The sequence below is a fragment of the Vigna unguiculata genome, chromosome 9 (genome assembly GCF_037176805.1).
Source record: "Vigna unguiculata cultivar grain cowpea cultivar isolate G323 ecotype 2 chromosome 9, ASM3717680v1, whole genome shotgun sequence".
Classification (NCBI taxonomy): Eukaryota; Viridiplantae; Streptophyta; class Magnoliopsida; order Fabales; family Fabaceae; genus Vigna; species Vigna unguiculata.
The window spans coordinates 7,526,987-7,547,286 of NC_140800.1; the positions used below are offsets into that span (position 1 = coordinate 7,526,987).

General features: G+C 34.1%; 1 protein-coding gene across 2 annotated transcripts in view; it reads right to left on the reverse strand.

The window, feature by feature from the left end:
- LOC114196220 (U5 small nuclear ribonucleoprotein helicase) overlaps nucleotides 1–20,300 on the reverse strand; it is a 45,182-nt gene that overhangs the window by 8,472 nt on the left and 16,410 nt on the right. For both annotated transcript variants that reach the window (XM_085667080.1, XM_028086784.2), the window contains 19 exons: nucleotides 19,980–20,135; nucleotides 19,672–19,896; nucleotides 19,483–19,584; nucleotides 19,299–19,379; nucleotides 19,103–19,183; nucleotides 14,789–14,992; nucleotides 14,571–14,687; nucleotides 14,338–14,460; nucleotides 13,972–14,061; nucleotides 13,766–13,891; nucleotides 10,386–10,448; nucleotides 7,883–7,971; nucleotides 7,530–7,620; nucleotides 7,127–7,276; nucleotides 6,853–7,044; nucleotides 6,670–6,735; nucleotides 3,622–3,777; nucleotides 3,393–3,536; nucleotides 444–511 (listed from right to left, as the gene is read on the reverse strand). In XM_085667080.1, coding sequence (XP_085523206.1) covers nucleotides 444–511; nucleotides 3,393–3,536; nucleotides 3,622–3,777; nucleotides 6,670–6,735; nucleotides 6,853–7,044; nucleotides 7,127–7,276; nucleotides 7,530–7,620; nucleotides 7,883–7,971; nucleotides 10,386–10,448; nucleotides 13,766–13,891; nucleotides 13,972–14,061; nucleotides 14,338–14,460; nucleotides 14,571–14,687; nucleotides 14,789–14,992; nucleotides 19,103–19,183; nucleotides 19,299–19,379; nucleotides 19,483–19,584; nucleotides 19,672–19,896; nucleotides 19,980–20,135 — 2,324 coding nt within the window. The remainder of the gene's footprint in view (nucleotides 1–443; nucleotides 512–3,392; nucleotides 3,537–3,621; nucleotides 3,778–6,669; nucleotides 6,736–6,852; nucleotides 7,045–7,126; nucleotides 7,277–7,529; nucleotides 7,621–7,882; nucleotides 7,972–10,385; nucleotides 10,449–13,765; nucleotides 13,892–13,971; nucleotides 14,062–14,337; nucleotides 14,461–14,570; nucleotides 14,688–14,788; nucleotides 14,993–19,102; nucleotides 19,184–19,298; nucleotides 19,380–19,482; nucleotides 19,585–19,671; nucleotides 19,897–19,979; nucleotides 20,136–20,300) is intronic.

Sequence of the window (20,300 nt, forward strand, 5' to 3'; positions counted from 1 at the left end):
TGGTTCCTTGGATGCTAATAGGAAGATGGCGAAAATGTTTGAAATTTTGTAGTGATATAGTTTAAAGTTTCATATATTTTTTGGGAAGGGAATCATTGTGCTAATATATTGATTAATTTAGACTTGGATAATAGGGAAGATTTTAAATGGTACACAGTCATGCCTCCGGTTATCAATTTAGATTTTTTTTTTTCATAATAGATATCAAGTTCCTATGTTTAGGAAGTTTAGCTTCTTGGGAAGTTTGGTCTTGAATTTTTTGTTCATGGGTTTGGTTTGGGCCCCTCATGATTTATTTTATTATTTTTTATTTTTCCTTTAATAATATTTTTCATGTAATGACAAATGACATATGTACTTTGGGGTGTCAACCTAACTGAGATAAAAAGAAACAGTTATAAGTCATAACATGAACTTAAAAAGCAATGATTTCAAATCATTACCTAGACAAATATGAATTCAGAAACTCGGAGTCAGCATTCTCCAGTCCATAGTATGCAGGATTTACCATCTGTCATAAAATGCCCATTAAGCACGTATGTAGAAAACTCATACAACAATAAATACAGAAAGAATTCTTGTTCGTTATTTAAATCCCTGCAGAAATTTTATATAAAAATTCACCTTTCAAGCAGTCAGTTAATTTGATAAACAGTAACCCATTAACCTCCTTTCAAACATCAATATTTTTAACCCATTAACCACCTATCTCCTCCTCAATTTCAACTTTTTTATTTAGAAAACTAAGGGCTATAAGATTCTCACATGCCGGACTCACACACAAGTGTGCACAAATGTACATGGTGTATGCACACATATAGAGGGAGAGACTGTTTTGTACAACCCATTTGCTAATTTCATGTCAAATTCAACTAAAATGACTATAATACCTCGCTTGGCTATAAATTGCTAAGCTATCATGAAACGTGCCAATTGTCTGCAATCTTATTTAGCAATAACCTTTCATTTCCATCAAATTTCCTTGGCTATAGTGCTGAACCAGAAATCTCTATTTCTCAGGCCATAATTGCTTTCATTTTTCTAGACGGGGATGATATGGAAGGATGTTGCAAATAGAATATTATTAGGATAAAAGTATTCTCAATATCTCCCTAGTAATTAGGAAAAAATATCCTTAGAATTTTCCTATTCATTTCACCATATTTCAATTTCTGTTTTCAGTAAATGGTGTGATTGTTATCAATAAAATAATTCTTTATTTTCTAGCATTTTTTAAGTTGATATTAGAGCTCCCAATATTCGCAGCCCTATTTTCGTTGCCACGTTAACTGCCATCATTGTCATTGTTCACAATCGATGTTCAAGTCAGTGGTAGGCCAAAAATGTGTGCTCCACTCGTGACCGCCTAAGACCGGGTTGTCAAGACGAGACCCCTTGAGAACCAAGTGGAGGTGATATCCCATTCAACTATGATTTGGTTATATTGACAAACAAGTTTTTTTGTTAGAAATTCAAGTGATAAGGATTGAATCTTTGTTATCTCCTTGTTTAGTGTTCATTAATGTTTAGTATGGAACCTTTTAAAGAGGAACTTGCTTAGTGAATATAGTATGATACACGATACTAATATTACGATATGATACTATTCTCCACCTCCACGATACAAATCGCTTGAAGACTCGTTTCTGCTCCCATATCGTGTTTGTGTTAAACAATTTGATCTTCGAATCATTCCAAATCGCCCTGAATCATAGCTTGAATCGTAGCATCTATGGGTAGAGATGCTACTCATAGTGGCACCTCTCCTGACAGCTACTCCTACTGCAACGACTCTCTTTACGACGCCTCTCATGATGCCTTAGTCCCTCCTGATTAGCATAGGCCATACTAGATGAACTAAGTGCTCTTCAGAATAGTGGAATTTGGGAGCTTATCCCATTACTGTATGGGAAATTTGTTGTTTGTTGTAGATGGGTTTTTGCCATCAAGGTTGGTCTTGATGGTACTATTGATCGCCTCAAAAGCCCGTCTTGTGACCTAAGGTTACACAATTTTTTGGGTTGGATTATGGTGATACTTTTTCGCCCATGGCAAAGATGGCTTTTGTTCGTTTATTTATAGTCATGGCTATTTTTCAACAATGATCTCCTTATCAACTGGATGTCAAAAATGCATTCCTCAATAAAGATTGGCAGGAAGAAATTTATATGGAGCAACCTCCAGGAGTTGTTGCTTAAAGGGGTCTTCTGGGATGGTATGTCGTCTTCGCAAATCTTTATATGGCTTAAAACAGTCTCCTAGGGTCTGGTTTGGAAAATTTTGCAACGTTGTTCAACAATTTGGAATGACTCAGTGTGAGGTAGATCATTCAATCTTTTATCTTCACTCGAGTGCTAGATGTGTCTACTTGATAGTATATGTTGATAACATTGTTCTTACATGCAGTGACAACCATGAGATCTCCCAAATAAAACATCTAACCACCATTTTCAAACCAAAGATCTTGGCAAACTCAGATATTTCTTGGGTATTTATGTGGCACAATCCAACGATGGTATTGCTTTATCTCAAAAGAAGTATGCATTGGATATTTTGGAGGAAACTGGGTTGATTACCTAATACAAACTTCTACCAAATCAAGAGGAGCCCATGTTAGATCCTGTGCAGTATAGAAGTTGGGAAATTGAATTATCTTATATTTACTCGTCCTGACATTTCCTTTCAGTCAGTGTGGTAGGCAAATTTCTTAATTCTCCAATGTGAAGATAATTGTAATGCAATCATCCGTATATTAAAATACATTAAAGGATCTCCTGGAAAAAGAATTGTTATATGGTTTCAATAACCATAAATGAGTTGTTTGTTATTCAGATGTTGTTATTCATATAGAGCTATGGCCTCAGACACTTGTGAACTAGATTGGCTTAAGCAAATGCTTAGAGAGTTACAATTTGGAAATGTCACTCAAATGACACTTATATGTGATAACCAAGTTGTTCTTCATATTAGTTCTAATCCTGTCTCTCATGAGAGGACCAAACACATTGAAACTAAGTTCATTAACTCAAGTGATTAGTTAACATCTATTTTCACGAGGACTGATAATTAATTATATTTGTAACAAACTTTATACATACAATTTGTATGCACCAGCTTGAGGAGGAGTGTTAGATATCTTAGATTATTACATATCTTATCATTATCTTTTAACTTCAGTTACTTTGTTATTATTCCTTATTTCCTTTATTATAAATACAGTAACATATGTGTATTAAGGGAGATTAATCGCATCCAGTCTTTACTATATTCAATGTTATCAATAAATAATTCTTTATTTTCTTACATTTTTCAAGTAAAGTTAATATTTGTAATACTAATACTAAATGACTCTGAAAATTTTGAGAAAAAGCATATGACCAATTAGTACTTACCAGTCTACGAAATAAGTATGTCCATGTAAGATAATGCACTGCGTCTTGTTTATGACAAATGGTTCCAGAAATAATTTCAGCGTTAATGTGATTGTGCAAATACTCCCTCAAACTGCTCTCAACAGGAAAGGGTTCATACAAGAACTGCAACATAAAAGAGAAAACAATATTCTCAGCACATTAGGCTAAAAATGAAAAGATAAATATAATCAGCAATCTCAATTTTGACCTTTTTATAGAAGCTCTTCTTGGGTTCATGAACAAGAATAACAGCTTTCCCATGTTGATCAAACTGAGGGCGTCCAGCACGACCCATCATTTGCAAAATATCAGTGATTGGAAAATCAACATACCTCTTTGCTTTTCCATCATAGTACTCAGTTCCCTGCAAAAGATGCAAAGTATTGTTGAAATAAAATGTTGAAGATAAACACCAGGAGAGATTCAAATATTTTATCCCACTTTCCTGTCAGCATAACTGTGACAGTTTTTCCTGTCAACATCATTGTGACAGCTCATTTTCCTGAGTTGTTAGTATTTAATTGGTACACAAGGAAAGTTTACAAAATATCATGTTCCCAAATGGTGGTTCTGGTTCACCTCACACTTAGTAGAATATCCAAATACAATAGGATTTTATTATACTATCTATACCATTATATAAAGGGGATTCTGCCTTCTAGTATGAAAAATGTTTTTTCTACTAATTTTACCTATTAAATAATTGTTTTTTAAAATTAAAACAATTACCTTACCAATTTTATCCTTTAAATGACCTTTTTTAAACAAATATTTTTTTAACTAAAGCAACTATCTATAATAAAAAAAATTACCAACAAAATAAATAAAAATCTATATACAGTAAATAGTAAAAAGTATTTGTTTATTTTTATCATATTAATAATAATAATTTTACAATATTTTCTTATTATGAAAAAAAAAAATGAACATACAAGTGCATAGTGCATGTGTTTAACTAGTTAATAATAAAAGAAGTGGTAGGAGTCATGGACGCACCCTTGACATGGTCAAGGATCCCAAAATCTTACAAGCCAAGAACAAAATAGTATCCCTACCCCCACCACCACAAGGTTTACGCAATAATAAGAAAAATGAGTTTGCTTTGCTATTCAGCCCACACAGGTAAAATTAATGAATTTGTTGTGAAATTAAAAAAGGAATAATAATAATAATAATATAATAATAATAATACTAATAATAATAATAGAAATAGTATGACAGTAGTATTTTGTTGAGAAGAGAGAAATTGAGAAGGAATAGAAGAATTCTGTGTCTTGAGTGGAAATGGTGTTGTTAGTTGAATATTAAATGCAATATTAAAAGTTGTTGGTAGTATATTAAATGTATTAATAGAAGTTATTAGAAACTATTAGAAGCTTTTAGAAGATTCTAGAGATCTATTGTAATTATTACTTTAGGGTTTGAGTTCTCTATATATGGAGAAGTTGATGTACGGTTTCACGTGGAATTAACAAAAATAAGAATCTTCTTTCTTCCAAATTATTCCTTTCAAGTCATGGGTATTCCTATTTATATAGAAGAACAAACCCAGTAATAAGAACAAAATAATATCAAATGAAAAATATTTGGTAAGGTATTTCTCTACCAAACAGTGTTATCGATATTGAAAAACGAAAAATATAACAAGTTATGGCAGAAGCATTATAGTCAAAAGAAATACAATGTATGAATATAGATAACTTTAAAAAATGGCGAGGGGGGCAGCAGTGAGCAGCAATGAACATTGAGGTCAGCACAAGCAGCGGCAATGAGACTGGAGAAAAATATGGAGAGGTGTGGGTAGAGTGTGAAAGTATTAGGTTAAATTATAATATTTTTGTTGGTTCAGATATGACCCAATTTGCAACAAAATTATCATTTGGGCTTTCACCCTACTAACATAAAAAAAAAAAGAGATAATTAGTGTTCTTTCTTTTGCCCTGTCCCACCATCCTTGCAAATGGAGTTTTCTTCTCCTGCGCCACTTTTTTTGCCTTCCGTGTTAGTAAACCGTGATGCAAAAAACAACCTGCATCACCACCTAAAACATCAAAGAGTGCAACAGTGGCTAGAAAGAAAACCACTAAAACGCTGTCGGAGAGCACAAATGGTCATCGGCAAGGAAGAAAACCACTAGGAGGCTGACGGAGAGAAGAAATGGTCATTGCATAGCAAGGTGGTTGCCGAGTGGAAAAAGCTCAACAAAAAAAAAAACTAGACAGAAAATGTTGGTGATGAAAAAGAACACCAGTTGTATCACTGAAAAAACAGCAGCCTTAAACAATAACACTAGCTGGAAAAAAGCTCAATAGAAAGTGTCATCAACGATGAAACAGCTACACGGTCTGGAAAAGGCTTGTCAAAAAGTTGTCCGCAGTCAACTGTGACAGCATTGGTGAACAGTGTCTCAACATAAACAGCGTGGCAAGGAAAAAAACTGAAAACAGAATCTAAAATTTTTACTCCTATGATACTTGGAACCATAGGAAAACCACAGATTTGAGTCCTCTTCTCCTTAGGCTTTTGATACCATGCTAAAAGGATAGATGAAAAGACAGGTCAAACAGTATGCTACCACTGTGGTACCGCGGTGAGATCAGAGAAAACCAAGACAAAATATAATGAATTTTGTAGGTTAGACAAGTAGTTAGTTGGGGGTTAGTTGGTTGGTTAGACAGTTAAGATGTGATAGTCGTCCCTGGTGGAAGGCTATTTAGAGTGGGTCTATGTTTGTGTAAAGGAGTTTTTTTGAATTTGAGAAATAGGAACGGGATCATTAGTCTCCTCCTGTGAGAAGGGAAACATTATCCCGTGGCACTGTATGTGTTGGAGGTGTGTTGAATAGCAAATAAAAGAAGTATTTCAGTCTCATCTGGTTTTGTGTGTGCTGTCTGTGAGTGATTAGTGATGCAGTTTTGGTTTCTTTAATCAAAGAAACCTAACATAATCCAATAATATATCTAACAATCAGAAATGTATACTTAGAATTGTAATTTAGAAGAATTATATTAGCCATTCTCTTGGAAATGCCATTGGATATTTGAACAGCACTCAAGGGAAAGCTTTTCAGGAAAGAAAACCTCTCATAAAAATCCAATTATAATACAAAGCAAAGAGACAGCAGCTAGAACATACATGAATGATAAGTAGTTAACAATCCCATAAATGAAAACCAAACAGGCTTGACACCAGAAAAGGCAACATCAATACGATTGCCAACAATTAGCATAAAAGGAAACACCTCTAGCAATATCACCTTGATAATCACCAGATGAGCTGGAAGATTCACACCCCAAGCCAATGTGCTGGTACAAACTAATATCTGCACAATATTATAAAACTAACCAATTATGGGCAAGCAAAAATAATGTAACTTTCAATTTCTTTTTCTCAATATAGGAAATGACAAATGTCAATTTTTAAGGCAACAAAAGTATGCCTGAATTTTGTTGTTTCCAAAGAGTTCCTCAACTAGTGATCTGTCTTTGTCATTCAGGCCAGCATGATGTAATCCAATGCCAAATTGCAAAGTATGCCTAAGGTTTTGGTCAGAGACTTGAGACAGAACCATCTGCAGGGTTTCCTCAGGCAAACTAAGAAACTGTCTTGATTGTTCATCCGACGCAGCAAACTTGAATCACGAACAAGAAAGATTAATAACAGCAATCCATAATGGAATAAATATTATTTCTCACATGAGATTGAATCTGCACCTGAATTAGGTCAAGTGCAGTAAGTCTCGTCTGGCGTCGGGATGAGACAAATATAAGAACTGGTTTTGCAGGTGAATGTGTGCATATTGCAGCATATGCTGGTTTATTCATGCTGTTCATCCTTGGGCAATAATACTTTCCAGGATAACCCTATAAGAAAACCAAGTAATGTTAACATGTTTAAAAACTTTTATTTTGATTATGCAACAGTAGGGGTTTGCTTAATAGGAGAAAACAGGTATGGAGTTTTTGCATACGGAAACATTGACATGCGTATCAAATTTCCATTCCTCTATTACCCTCATTCACACTTTCTACTAATCACACGAAATTTATAATAATAGACAGACAAAGAAACAGACAAGTTAAGCTGTTATCTATCTGAAACACTAAATCCACATACCTGAATATGAACTTCCAGAGGCACAGGCCTCACACTTGGCTTGAAATTGAATAGTCCAATTTCCTCAACGCCTAACCAGTCAGCTAGATCACTACATATAGAGATTAAACAAGGAAATATAAGTTAATACAAAAAAGCTCCTTTCCTGGTGCTCTTTCTCTCCCTACATTTACACATACCAAGTCACTCACTAGAAAATCATGAGTGCACATGGAAAAACAGTAACATATTAAAGGAGAGTGGAGAGCACAAGATTATATACAGAAATTAGTGGCATAGAAATTAAGAAAATGGAAAATGAGAATCATTTACATTGAACAAAAATTTTCATAGAAGTGGAGAAAGGAACCTACCCAGCATTAGCCAGTGCTGTAGAAAGGCCAATAAATCGTACTGGTCGATCTGTTTGGGATGATATATACCTCATCCTGGATACAATAACCTAGACAGAAATTTCCACAGTCGTCACTAAGTAGCTAGAGAAATCCTTATAATATGCACAGAAAATTAACCCTTAGAGTGAATAGCTTTCAGATAAAACATATGCTACTAGAGAAAAAATGCTTACAAAAGCAGAAATGAAATATCTCCTTAAAGAAATGAAGAAACACATCGCAGAGAGCACAAGAAAGATGGCATGGAATAAACATATTTTCTAAATCTTTATACAGAAAAGTACGTGTCCAAATACCAAAAAGGGAATGGATCCAGTTTAAAGAATGAATTCGGGTTTGAAAATAAGATCACAGAAAACGACCCTATAAAAATCAACAAGACCAAACGGACATTAATGAATAAAATCAGGGAAACCCAAGAGAGAGTGATTCCCTATTGCTTATGTAAGATGCATTTTACTTTACGGGCTTAGATCCATCTCTATGAAACGCAATGTACGTTCTACATATGTTCCTTTGTTGTGCTTGAGACACAAGGATTCCACCATATGACTTATCATTTACACACAGTACCCAGAGCCTAGTTGAATGCAGTAGACTCACTGCATCAGTGCAAAAGTTTTTCTTCAAAAATCACGTTTCTTTCAATTTTTTCTGTTCTCTCATTGTTGTGCCTCCTTATCTAACCTTTGTCAGCAAATTCCACCATTGTTGCTGCCTTTCGGTGTCACCCTTTTGATGGTTGACACCACCATCAGCATCGCCCTGCCAAGGTGACAACTACGCTGCTGGACTCACAAACATCGGATCAGCTGCACACCAAGAAGTGTGCACACTTCTCTCCTCGTTTATAACAGGCAGCCACTTGTGGTGGAGCATCCATGCACCACTCTAGCTGATCTCACCAACATGTCCTCTCTGATATGGTCAAGGCTTTGTGGTTGAGCCTCATTTATGTATCACTTCTTTTGGGGACATTTCTTCTCTCTCCAGAACTTTGTTCCCCCTTCAGCTACCCATGGCTTCTTATACTAGAACTGGGTCTGAATCCTCGATTTTTACTATTTCAATATTTCACTATCCATTGACGTGTTAGATGACCTTAATTATGACACTTGGGACTCCCCAAGTTTGACTTATAGCATTGTGTTGATTGCCTCACCTAGAAAACTGCCTCTACTAATGAAAAAGTTCACCTTCATTGGTTGAAATTTGATGCTCAAGTTTATAGTGTTCATAAGTCAATCATTCAGTCTTAGATAACAAAATTCTTCATTCTATTTTATTTTCCCATCAACCACTCCATCCTTTACCTCTTAAACCTTTTGAATCTACATGCTTTGTTCATAATTCTAGTCCTGGTCGGTTGTCGTTACCATCAACTACCGCACATTGCAAAACTGTTTTTTTTCTTTTCATATTACTTTTTTCAAATACCACCTGCATTTTTTATTCTTTTTTTCTTCTCCACTTCCTCTATATTTTTTGAAATAATATACATATTTTTTGGCAACAATAATGGCTAATGATCGAGACATTTCAAGAACATCCCAGCGAAAATACCCATTTTGCATTAAAATTAAATTTCTGAATTTTTTTTAAATGCATATATTATATTTCTTTTGACTACAACAATTTTCCGCTATAACCCGATATAGTTTCCCTTATAACTTTATAAAGGATTTTTGGGGTCTCCTATGTTCTCTGTTATCTGATATCGATAACATTAGCAGATTTTTTTACTACGTTTTTACATAGATCTAGAATTTATTATATTTGTAACAAGCTTGGTGCATATGATTTATATGCACCAGCTTGAGGGGAAGTGTTAGATGTAACGGGCTTAGGCCCATCCTTTTGTATTTTCCAATCTATAAATGCAAAACTCTATGCGCTCAATACACATTCATTTATTTTAACAACTCTAAACGGTCTTAAAGTGACATGTGAAGAGTCTATGACCCTATGATAATAAATCAACCATTAGTATTAATCACAATCCAATTCACTGTGATAGGACTAAGTACATAGAAATAGATCAAACAATTTATTAAAAAATATGAGATAGTGGCTTTATTACTGCTTCTTATGTCCCATATGGGATTCAATCAGCAAAACTTTTTACAAAAGGCCTTTCAATTGAATGATTTCATAATATCTCATGCAAGCTTCTAGAGTTAGAAAATTCTAGATATCTCTTTGTAATCATTACTTTAGGGTCAAAGTTCCTTATATAGACTAATGTAATGTTTCATAGTATCAATAAAACAATTTCTCTTATACAGTTTGCTATTTTTCAAGGGAAAGAATTTCTTAAAAGAAATTACCAAAACAAAAATATTGCTCCTAATCGCCATCTCTAATTTTAATAAAGAATTCATAGTACCCAATATGCTATAAAGAAATAAGATAAAATAATGAGGTAGTCACTAATATATTGTCACCATTCATAAGCATATACCTCAAGGATTGGCCCACGATCTGCTCCCAATAAGTGAATCTCATCCAAAATCATAAGTCCAACCTATGGATCATTTGCATCAAGATTAATATGTGAAGTAGATGACATCAACATTTATATAGTTAGATTAATAATATTACTAGTGAACCTATATATAAGAAACAAGGAACAAATTCATCAATACAAAAAAAAGTGGTTAAGTTAGCTATTTTAATTAATGAAATAATTCAAATTATATTCCTAGCATACCATTAGTATTTCTCAAATTTAGGAGGAATAATGTTCAACTTTTTTTGTATCAATTAGTATGTCATTGCACCTATAAATACATGAACCTACTAGTTATTTTAGAAAATATGGATAGCTAATTCTAAAGAGACAAATTATTGTCATTATGGGATTATTTTTATACACAAGGATAAAATATAAGGCTTCTAAAATACACAATGAGCACCACGGTCCACGGTTTTCACACTACCCCTCATGAGTAAGTGTTCTCAATTACCAGCTTGGATATCATTTTTCAAAGTTATTGTCTAGCTTTTCCTTGATAAAATGTTTGTTCACCCGATATGTTTAGTTCTCATGTTTCACAGGGTCATGTGCTAATACTAATTGTAGACTTATTGTCAATATATAACTAATAAGTTCATCGCAATTTATCTTTGTTAAGATATCATTAGATATCTTACTCTATCGTATTTTCAGTTTCTATTGTTATTATTCTTAATGTGTATTTTGGGCTTAGCCCATATTTTCTTTATTATAAATTCCTACGTGTATTTTCTACACAAGGGAGATTAATCCCATACCTAGTTTCACTATATTTTCTCCCATGGCGAAGATGGCTTTTGTTCGTTTATTTATCATCATGGTTGCTCTTCAACAATGACCTCTTTATCAACTGGATGTTAAAAACGCGTTCCTCAATAGCGATTTGCAAGAAGAGATTTATATGAAGCAACTTCCTGGATTTGTTACTCAGGGGGAGTGTTCTGGTTGGTATGTCATCTTCGCAAATCTTTATATGGCCTAAAACAGTCTCTTAGGACCTGGTTTGGAAAATTTAGCAATGTTGTTCAAATATTTGGTATGACTTAGTGAGGGGCATGCATTTAGTCTTTTATGCTACATGTGTCTACTTGATAGTCTATGTTGATGAAATTGTTCATACTGGCGATGATAACCATGGCATTTTTCAGATGAAACAACATCTTTGTGATCATTTTCAGACCAAAGATCTTGAAAAACTCAAATATTTCTTGGGTATTGAGGTGGCACAATCCAATAAAGATGGTATTGTTATTTCTCAAAGGAAGTATGCACGGGATATTTTGGAGGAAACTGAGTTGATGAATTCAAAATTTGTTGACACACCCATGGATCCCAATACTAAATGTCTACCACATTAGGAGCCTATGGCAGATCTCGAACAATATAGAAGATTAGTTGGGATATTGAATTATCTTACAGTTACTCGTCCTAACATTTCCTTTGCAGCCAGTGTGATAACCCAATTTCTTAATTCCCCATGTGAAGATCACTGGAATGCAGTCATTCATATATTAAAGTACATTAAAGGATATCTTGGAAAATGGTTGTTATATGGTTCTAATAACCATACAAGGGTTGTTTGTTATTCAGATGCTTCTTGAACAGGATCTCCTTCTGAAGAATATCTACGTCCGAATATTGTGTCTCCATTGAGAAACAAGGTGTTGTGGCCAGATCTAGTGCATAAGAAGAATATAGAGCTATGGCTTCAACCACTTGTAAGCTTGTTTGGTTTAAGCAATTGCTTAAAGAGTTACAATTTGGAGATGTTTAATGAAATGACACTTATATGTAACAATCAAGCTGCTCTTCGTAGCAGTTCTAATCTTGTATTTCATGAGAGCACCAAACATATTGAGATTAGTTGTCATTTCATTCGAGAAAAGATTGTATCTAGAGACATCAAGATTGGGTTCATTAACTCAAGTGATCAGTTAGCATATATTTTCACTAAATCTTGACGGGGACAGAAAATTGGTTATATTTGTAACAAACTTGGTACATACGATTTGTATGTACCAACTTGAGGGGGAGTGTTAAGATATCTTATCTCTATCTTATTTTCAATTTCTATTGTTATTATTCTTCATGTGTATTTTGGGCTTAGCCCATATTTTCTTTATTACAAATACAACCCCTATGTGTATTTTCTACACAAGGGAGATTAATCTTATACATTAGTCTCACTATATTTATACTATTCCATCATAGAAGTTTACATACTCCTTGGGCCAATGCTTGAAGCACTCGATCCAGCTACTATAGTATGTTTTTTGCCCGATATCCAACAGTAGGTCACCTGCCCACAATTGACCCCACATAATGTGCATTGGTATATGCTTTAAGATTTTCACTCTATTTTTTTTGAATAAAATCCCTCTTCTTGGAGTCCCTTTTAAATACTAAACAATTCTTTGAGCAACTTGCAAATGCGTCTGCTTTGGTTGGTGCATAAACTGGCTAACTAGACTCATAACAAAAGCAATGTTTGGTCTAGTAACAAGTAAATAAGCCTACCTACCTGTCTTTGATACATTTTCTTACCCATGGCAATATCCTCCTCTACACTTCCCAACTTTCTATTTAGATCAACGAGAGTACTAGTTGGCCGACAAGCTGACTTACCTATTTTTTTAAGCAAGTCTATAATATATTGTTGAGATATGTAGATTGTTAATCTCAAATTTTTTGGCAAGGCATTGAATTAACATTTGTTTTTCCTTTTTTCAACCTCAGTTATAATAATCCATCTACATATACAAACAATATTGTTACTCACCTTGAACCTGAATGTTTGATAAATAAAGTGTCATAATTATTCTTTCCATTTAACCAAGAAGCGAAATGAACATTCTGCAATTCTCTACCGAGTCTGGGATTTGTCCTCAGTTTCCAAACCATGATTCACGATCTTAGCCATCATACATGGGTGAGATCAGTACGGCAGATTGTGCAACAATTAAGTACGTGATAGGAGTCACTGTTGTGTAGCAATGAAGGTTGTGTTCTACGGTTACAGTTAAAGGCTCCCAAAGATTAGGAGCTCTTATACCATTATCAAGTTTAGAAGGAATAATATTCTACTTTATTGTATCAATTATGAGGTCATCGGGCCTATAAATACATGAACCCATTGGTTATTTTAAGAAGTATGGACAGCTAATTCTAAGGAGACAAATCCCTATGATTATGGGATTGTTCTTAAATACATAAACCTAGTATTAAAATCAATGTATGTGTTATATAGAACAAAATTACAGCAAGGATAAAATAAAAAGTTTCCCAAAATACACATCCACAAACTCTGAAGTCATATATTGATTCACCTTTGTGACATAACTACGGGTATGCCAATTACGACTAATTCCATCCCACTTTTCAGGAGTAGATATGATGATATCGGCTGACAAAAGAGCCATCAAATCGGGAGTATAGTCTCCAGTCATTTCAACCTGATGAAAAATATGATATCATTACCACCAACACCGTGTACGTTTTATAAATATTTGTTTCTCCTTAAAAACATTAGTACCATTTTTTTCCTTAGTTGAGACACAAGACGCTTTTGCCAATCACTCATTCTTTCCCTGACAATAGCTTTCAAAGGAGCTATATAAATAACCTGTTTGTTAAATAAGCAAAGTAGGTTATACACTTCATAAGATAATGTATTTCTTAAAGAAAACATCAAAGATTATCAATAGTGAAAAAATTAAACAATATATAAACAAAGTTTGACATTTATTTCTACAAATTAATAAACGTCATGTACAATGTATGCTATTCTTTCACTTAGTCTCAAGACAGTACATAAGTAAGCACCTTAAGTAGTTACCAAGAGCAAGCACCTTAGGTCCATGCTCTTACTCAAAATGCATTAACAAATTTGAGTACAAACCTTCATATCAGGCTGAGTATTGAAAAGACGAAGCATAGCAAGCTCAGCAGATATAGTTTTTCCACTTCCAGTTGGAGCTCCTAACAGAACATTATTGTCCGTGTGATACAAGGTATGAAAACTCTGCCCAATTCCATTAAAGACGTAACAGAACAGTCTTAATATGTCGTTTATGTATTTAAGCCCACAGTGCATCAGCTAACAAACTTTGTAATATGGAAAATATAACATACCTGTGTTTGTATCGGATTAAAATGTGAAAATTTATACAATGCTTCATAAGCATTGTTGCCGAGAGAAGACACAGGAAGAGGTTTTAAATCAAGGAGTTCTGTATGAGACGTACGAGCCTAAAGAAAATATTTTCAAGTGAGAAACAAAATACCATGAACAGTTGCCAAGAAATAGGTCTAGAAAAAAAAAAGAAAAAGAAAGTAATGAACACTAATACCTCTGGCAATGGTAAATTATGAAAAGTAATAGTGTAGAATGCCTCGGCATGAAGCCATGAATCAGAAACAGCATGGATATAATATTGTGGTGGATGTGGTTCAAATATAGGTACAGTGAAGGAAAGCTTGTAAGGTTCGCCTCTAGCCATCCGCTTTGTCAGTGTAAAGAGTTCCGAGTGGTAGATGTGATCATTCTCAGAATCCTGCTTGAAATGGTTGATCATGCATGCATTTGGAGTTAACAAGTATCAAAACATAATATCACTAAATATTGGAAAGCCACCTTAATTGGGGTCACCCTAGCCTGGCGTAATTGAAATCAATTTTAAAGTTGACAATTGCAACTTAAAAGGTGGTTGTTTAGTCTCTAATCAAGTAGACATGCGATCAAATCAAAATATATAACTAGGAAACATCCATCATCTCAAACCAGTTTTGTGAGACTAAATTAAGGCCACACAAATTTTCTAGGAATGTACTAGCATTCCTCAATCATACATTAGACGTTTCATATGCCAAAGTACTTACGTTAACAATATAGGTTAAACGGAACAGCATAAGCTCAGATAATTCAGAGACAAGAACAACTTCTAACAAATGAACAACAAGGCTTCTAACAAATGAAGAATAAGGCTAACGCATCAAATAACGCAAACCAAAAAAGTAACTTCTAATACTTAGGGTGGATAAAATAGAACATTTAAAAATAACTTAGAAAATATGGTTAAAGCATCTTGGCTGTAAAGAAATGATCAAACAAGCTGGGTCTGAAGCTGTTTTTGGATGTCCTATGTTTGTTTTCCAAAAGAAGTTACAGAATCTGAAACAAGCTCTCAAAATTTGGAATAAATCTGTTTTTGGGAATTTCAGGATTGGTTATAGCTAAAAAACAGATTTTGGGTGATATTCAACAAGATTTGGATACTACTCCTCCTGATGAGATTGAATCTCTTCTCTTTAAGGAAAAACACTTCTTTTTTTTAAGATGCAGTAAAAAGAAAGAACATTTCTAATGGTATTTACAAGATTGTGGATAGGTTGGTGGCAGTGGCTAGTAGGATTGTATCTGTTAAAGAAAGTATTTGTATTGCTTCTGAAGGAATAAACATGCTTTCTAAAACAGCCAGAGGGGGATGTTGCTTTCAAAATAGATATAAAAAAAGCTTCTGATATTTAGTTGGGATTTTTTGCTGGAAGCGGTAAAGCACTTTCGATTTCATAGTATTTTATCTTCTTGGATTCGATTGATTCCGAAATCTGCTATGCTTTCTATTAGGTTTAATCATAACCTTGCTAGTTATTTCTCTTATAGTAGAGGGGTTAGACAAGAGGCTCCATTATCTCCTTTGCTTTTCTGTATAGCTGAGGCAGTTTTCAGTAGAGCAATCACTTTAAAGATTGATAATCAAAAAATGTTGTCTATGGCCAGTTCTAAAGGGTGTCCTTTTGCTTCTCATAATTTGTATGCTGATGATGTCCTTGTTTTTTGTAGAGCTGATAGAAATCTCTAAATAATCTTATGAAATTTCTGGTTTTATATGGTTCTTGTTCTGGTCAACTGATTAATCATGAAAAAAATTAGTTTTGAGTAGATGCTACTTGTTCTTTGGTGATGCAGGGAAGAGGTTTAGTTTTATGTTCTATACATTCTATCTGCATGAACAACGAGGAATCCATTCAATATCCATTTTTTACTGTTCTACGGCTGTATACATTAGGTCTTGTCTGCGAGGTATTTTTTAAGATTCGCAATGGTGGTCTCTGTTAATCTTGTTACTTTTTTCAAGGCTTTGGGTTGTGTCTTGATAAAACTCATTCGTTCAGTTGTTGTATCTTATATTATTTGGATGATTTGGAGAATGAGAAATTATGCAAAATTTCAGAAAGATATATTGTTGCAGTCTACAATTAACACTATCAAAGGGTATGTAAGGTTGACTGATTTAGTTGGGTTAAGGTAAACACGGATGGGGCAGTTTGTGGCAGTCCTGGCTTCGCAGCGTGTGCTGCTTTGTCTTAGGGTGCCAGGGATGAATATATTGGGAGCTTCTCAGCTTTTTTGGGGTGCAGAATTTACTGTATGCAAAAGTCATGGGTGTTGTTCTAGCTACTAAACATTCTCAGTTGCCAGAATATAGGTGTGTTTAGTTGAAAAGTAATTTCACGCTGTTATGTAAAGCTTTTTCTTCTATACAAAATGTTCCTTCACCACTTGGAGGAAGATGGAGAAAGTGTATAGAGATTTGTGAACGAAAAGTATTCTCATATTTTTAGAGAAGGTAATCATTGTGCGGATAAGTTGGCTTCCCTTCCTTTGGATTAGAAAATAAGATTCAATATAAATGGGATGATACTATGCCATCTAAGATAACTCTTGATTTATTTCATAATAGGTTTCAACTTCCTTTATTTAGAGTTGTTTAGTTCTTTGATAAGTACATGGGTTTGGTTTGGCCCCCAATGTTTTTTGTATTTACTTTCTTTATTTTAATAATATTTTACATGTGATGCGCATGATTGGAGTACTTTGAGCTGTCAGCTTAGCAAAGAAGTCAAGGTACAGAGTGAGGTCTAACATGAGTTTATAAATATATATATATATATATATATATATATATAGAGAGAGAGAGAGAGAGAGAACACAATCTTACCCTAAGGCCACCAACAAGGATCAATCAATGACATTGGCATTTTATCATAAAGAGAAGTTTCAGTAAAACCAGTCCAAGTAAAAAAAAATACAAATATTTGGATAAAAATAGAACGTTTATACATGGAACGAAAATCTTAGTAACTTCTAAGTATTCTGTCTAAATCCACGACTAAGATTAGGCTATTGGCTTCCATATGGCATAGAGAACTTGGTCATTTAAGGGAGCTTCCCAACCAAACCTATAAGCTGGTGGGTTATAAGGCAATTTGCATCAATGATATCAGTTTTTTATTTTATTTTTTTCTATTTTCTATTGTGGGGGGAATCCTCACTCTTCAATGCCTTTTAATTTTATTTATTCACCTTTATTAACTCCTTCCATGTACTTTTTTAAAATTTTTGACTCACGAAAACTTTGGAATCCTGATAAAAAATAACTTTTACACAATAGTCAGCAGAATTCACATAATGTCACGATATGCGAAGTTCCTTCTTAACAACAAACAAGTCTCGTTTATCCCTTTAGCTTACTGGAAATGATTACCCAAGAAAGTAAGAAAATATTTGATACACACCAGAGAATTGGTTGGGAATTTCACATCTGATTATGAGAGATCTGCCAGTTTCAAATGTTTATATACACACATGCAATTAGTTTAGATCTAACAGAGCTGTAACTAACATTCAACAATCCGTAACTGTATAACAAATCTAACAGATAACTAACTTATTTATGGCACACGCCAAAATACTTAACAGAAGTTACAGAACACAAGTAACAGACTGCACATACACATGCAGTATAGTCAGTCAACATTTATAACTAATCAAGATGAATTATGTAGGTTGTCATGTATTTATAACTAGGAATGAGTCCCTTACGGGCATTCCTTGATGCCATTCACCTCTCTTCTCACCCATATAAAAGGATTTGGCCACTTGAACCTTCTAGAGCAAAATTTAGTAAGTCATTTTTAATTCCTTACTTCATTGAAGAGGAATTTTTTTTTGTTTTAATAACCTGTTATAGAAATTCAAAAGCTCCCTTTTGGCCTGATCTTATCTTTGCACAGTGGAATTTAATAAAAGCAATACTTGGAACAGCTGCATAGGCATTATAAAGCTCCTCCCTGTGGTATGTGATTATGTGATTAAGTGTGGTGCTTGCTCAGAATGTTTCCCAACTACTCTTACATTGTTGTGCTGTAGTCTATTTATAGTTATTATTCGGCATTTTCAGTGAATGTTGTGCGTGCCCTAAGTCTCCAAAACAATAATTGATTATATGTCTCAAGGTATTGGAAGAAGTAAAAAAAGTTTTGTACAAATCTGCTCCATATGCTACAAGTGTTCCTTTGGTATGAGGCATAACTCTGGTACTTTTTAGAGGAGGTTTCTTTGGCAAATCAGCCCCGATTTGGTTTAAAGGGTGTTTCACTATAAATATTGAGCAACTGGGAAGATTTGTTATCCGCTTTACTCTATATTCCTAGTTGTTTTCTCTTTTGTTCCTTTGTATTGGAGGATTACTCATCCCCTTTCTCTTTCAAATGCTCTCTTCAGTTAAATAAATTTCTCCTCCATAATAAGTGTTCAGATTTTTTAACAAAAATCAAGGAATTTATAAAGTAATGCATCATCAAAGGAAAATTTATTTCACCTCTACCAAAATCCACCAACGTTGAGCAGTACCATGAAAACGATCTTTCCAAGTGAAAACGGGCGTAATGACCAAATCAACCTGAAAATAACAAGTAATTGTGTAGAATTGGATGTCAAGACTATTTTATCTGATGAAATTGATGAAAAAAATGTAAAACTAAGCAGTCTGGATAGGTATTCAAACTGTAAAATACCTTCAGCACAGTTCTGGTAATTGGACTCACAGTTGCTGATAACTGAAGTGATGGAAAATACCCTAGGTTTTGCTTGACCAACTAAAACGGGGAGAAATAAGAACATAATAATCAACATTTCTTGAACATCTGAACCAACTTTTGAAAGAAACGTTTCAACATTATTCTTCTAAAAGGTACATACCCTTCCTCCTGGTGCATACCGAATTAATGCCCCAATGTCTTTTTCCTCCATCTCAAACAGGCGATCTAGGTCAGCCCCACGATCTTCAAGCTTTCTCAATATCTATGAACCAAACAATACTATCACACACACCAATATGAAATATTATATAGCTAGAAAATTTAGTGAAAACAATAGTTAAGAGCAAACTTCTGCAGAAAGATCCTTGTCAAATTGTCTAAGAGGATGTTGATGTGGCCAAACTTGACGATCCACAGCTTTGCTATATTCCAACATGAACAGAGTCATCTCACACCAGCCTCTTCGTAAACAAATCTCAAATAATGCCCGTGTTATTCGAGCCAAGCTTGCACTAATATATGCAGCATCAGATACCAAAGAAAAAGAATCCATAGAACCTCGAGATATGTACAACTGCAAACAACAAAGTCATATCTTATTCATTCAATTACTCAGGTATCCTAACTGGAAAATTGAGTCAAACTCAAGAACAAAACCTGAATCAAAATGGAAATCTTTCCATGTTTATTGGAAGGACCACCCTTTATTTCTAATGGACATGATGTGCGCGCCAACATCTCTAGCTCATTTTGTTCTTCTTCTCTCACAGCAATATTCTCAAATTCAGAAGAATGTGCTATCATGTTAATCACCTAGAGTGACAAAAGGTAAAAAGAACATAAAAAAACAAATAATGATAATAGTAATTTATAAATGTCATTAGAATGGATGAATGTTTTCATAGGCTTATTGCAAAGAACAGATAAAGATACATTAGATGACTAACCACCAAAATACACAGCTTCCCTAATCTTCTG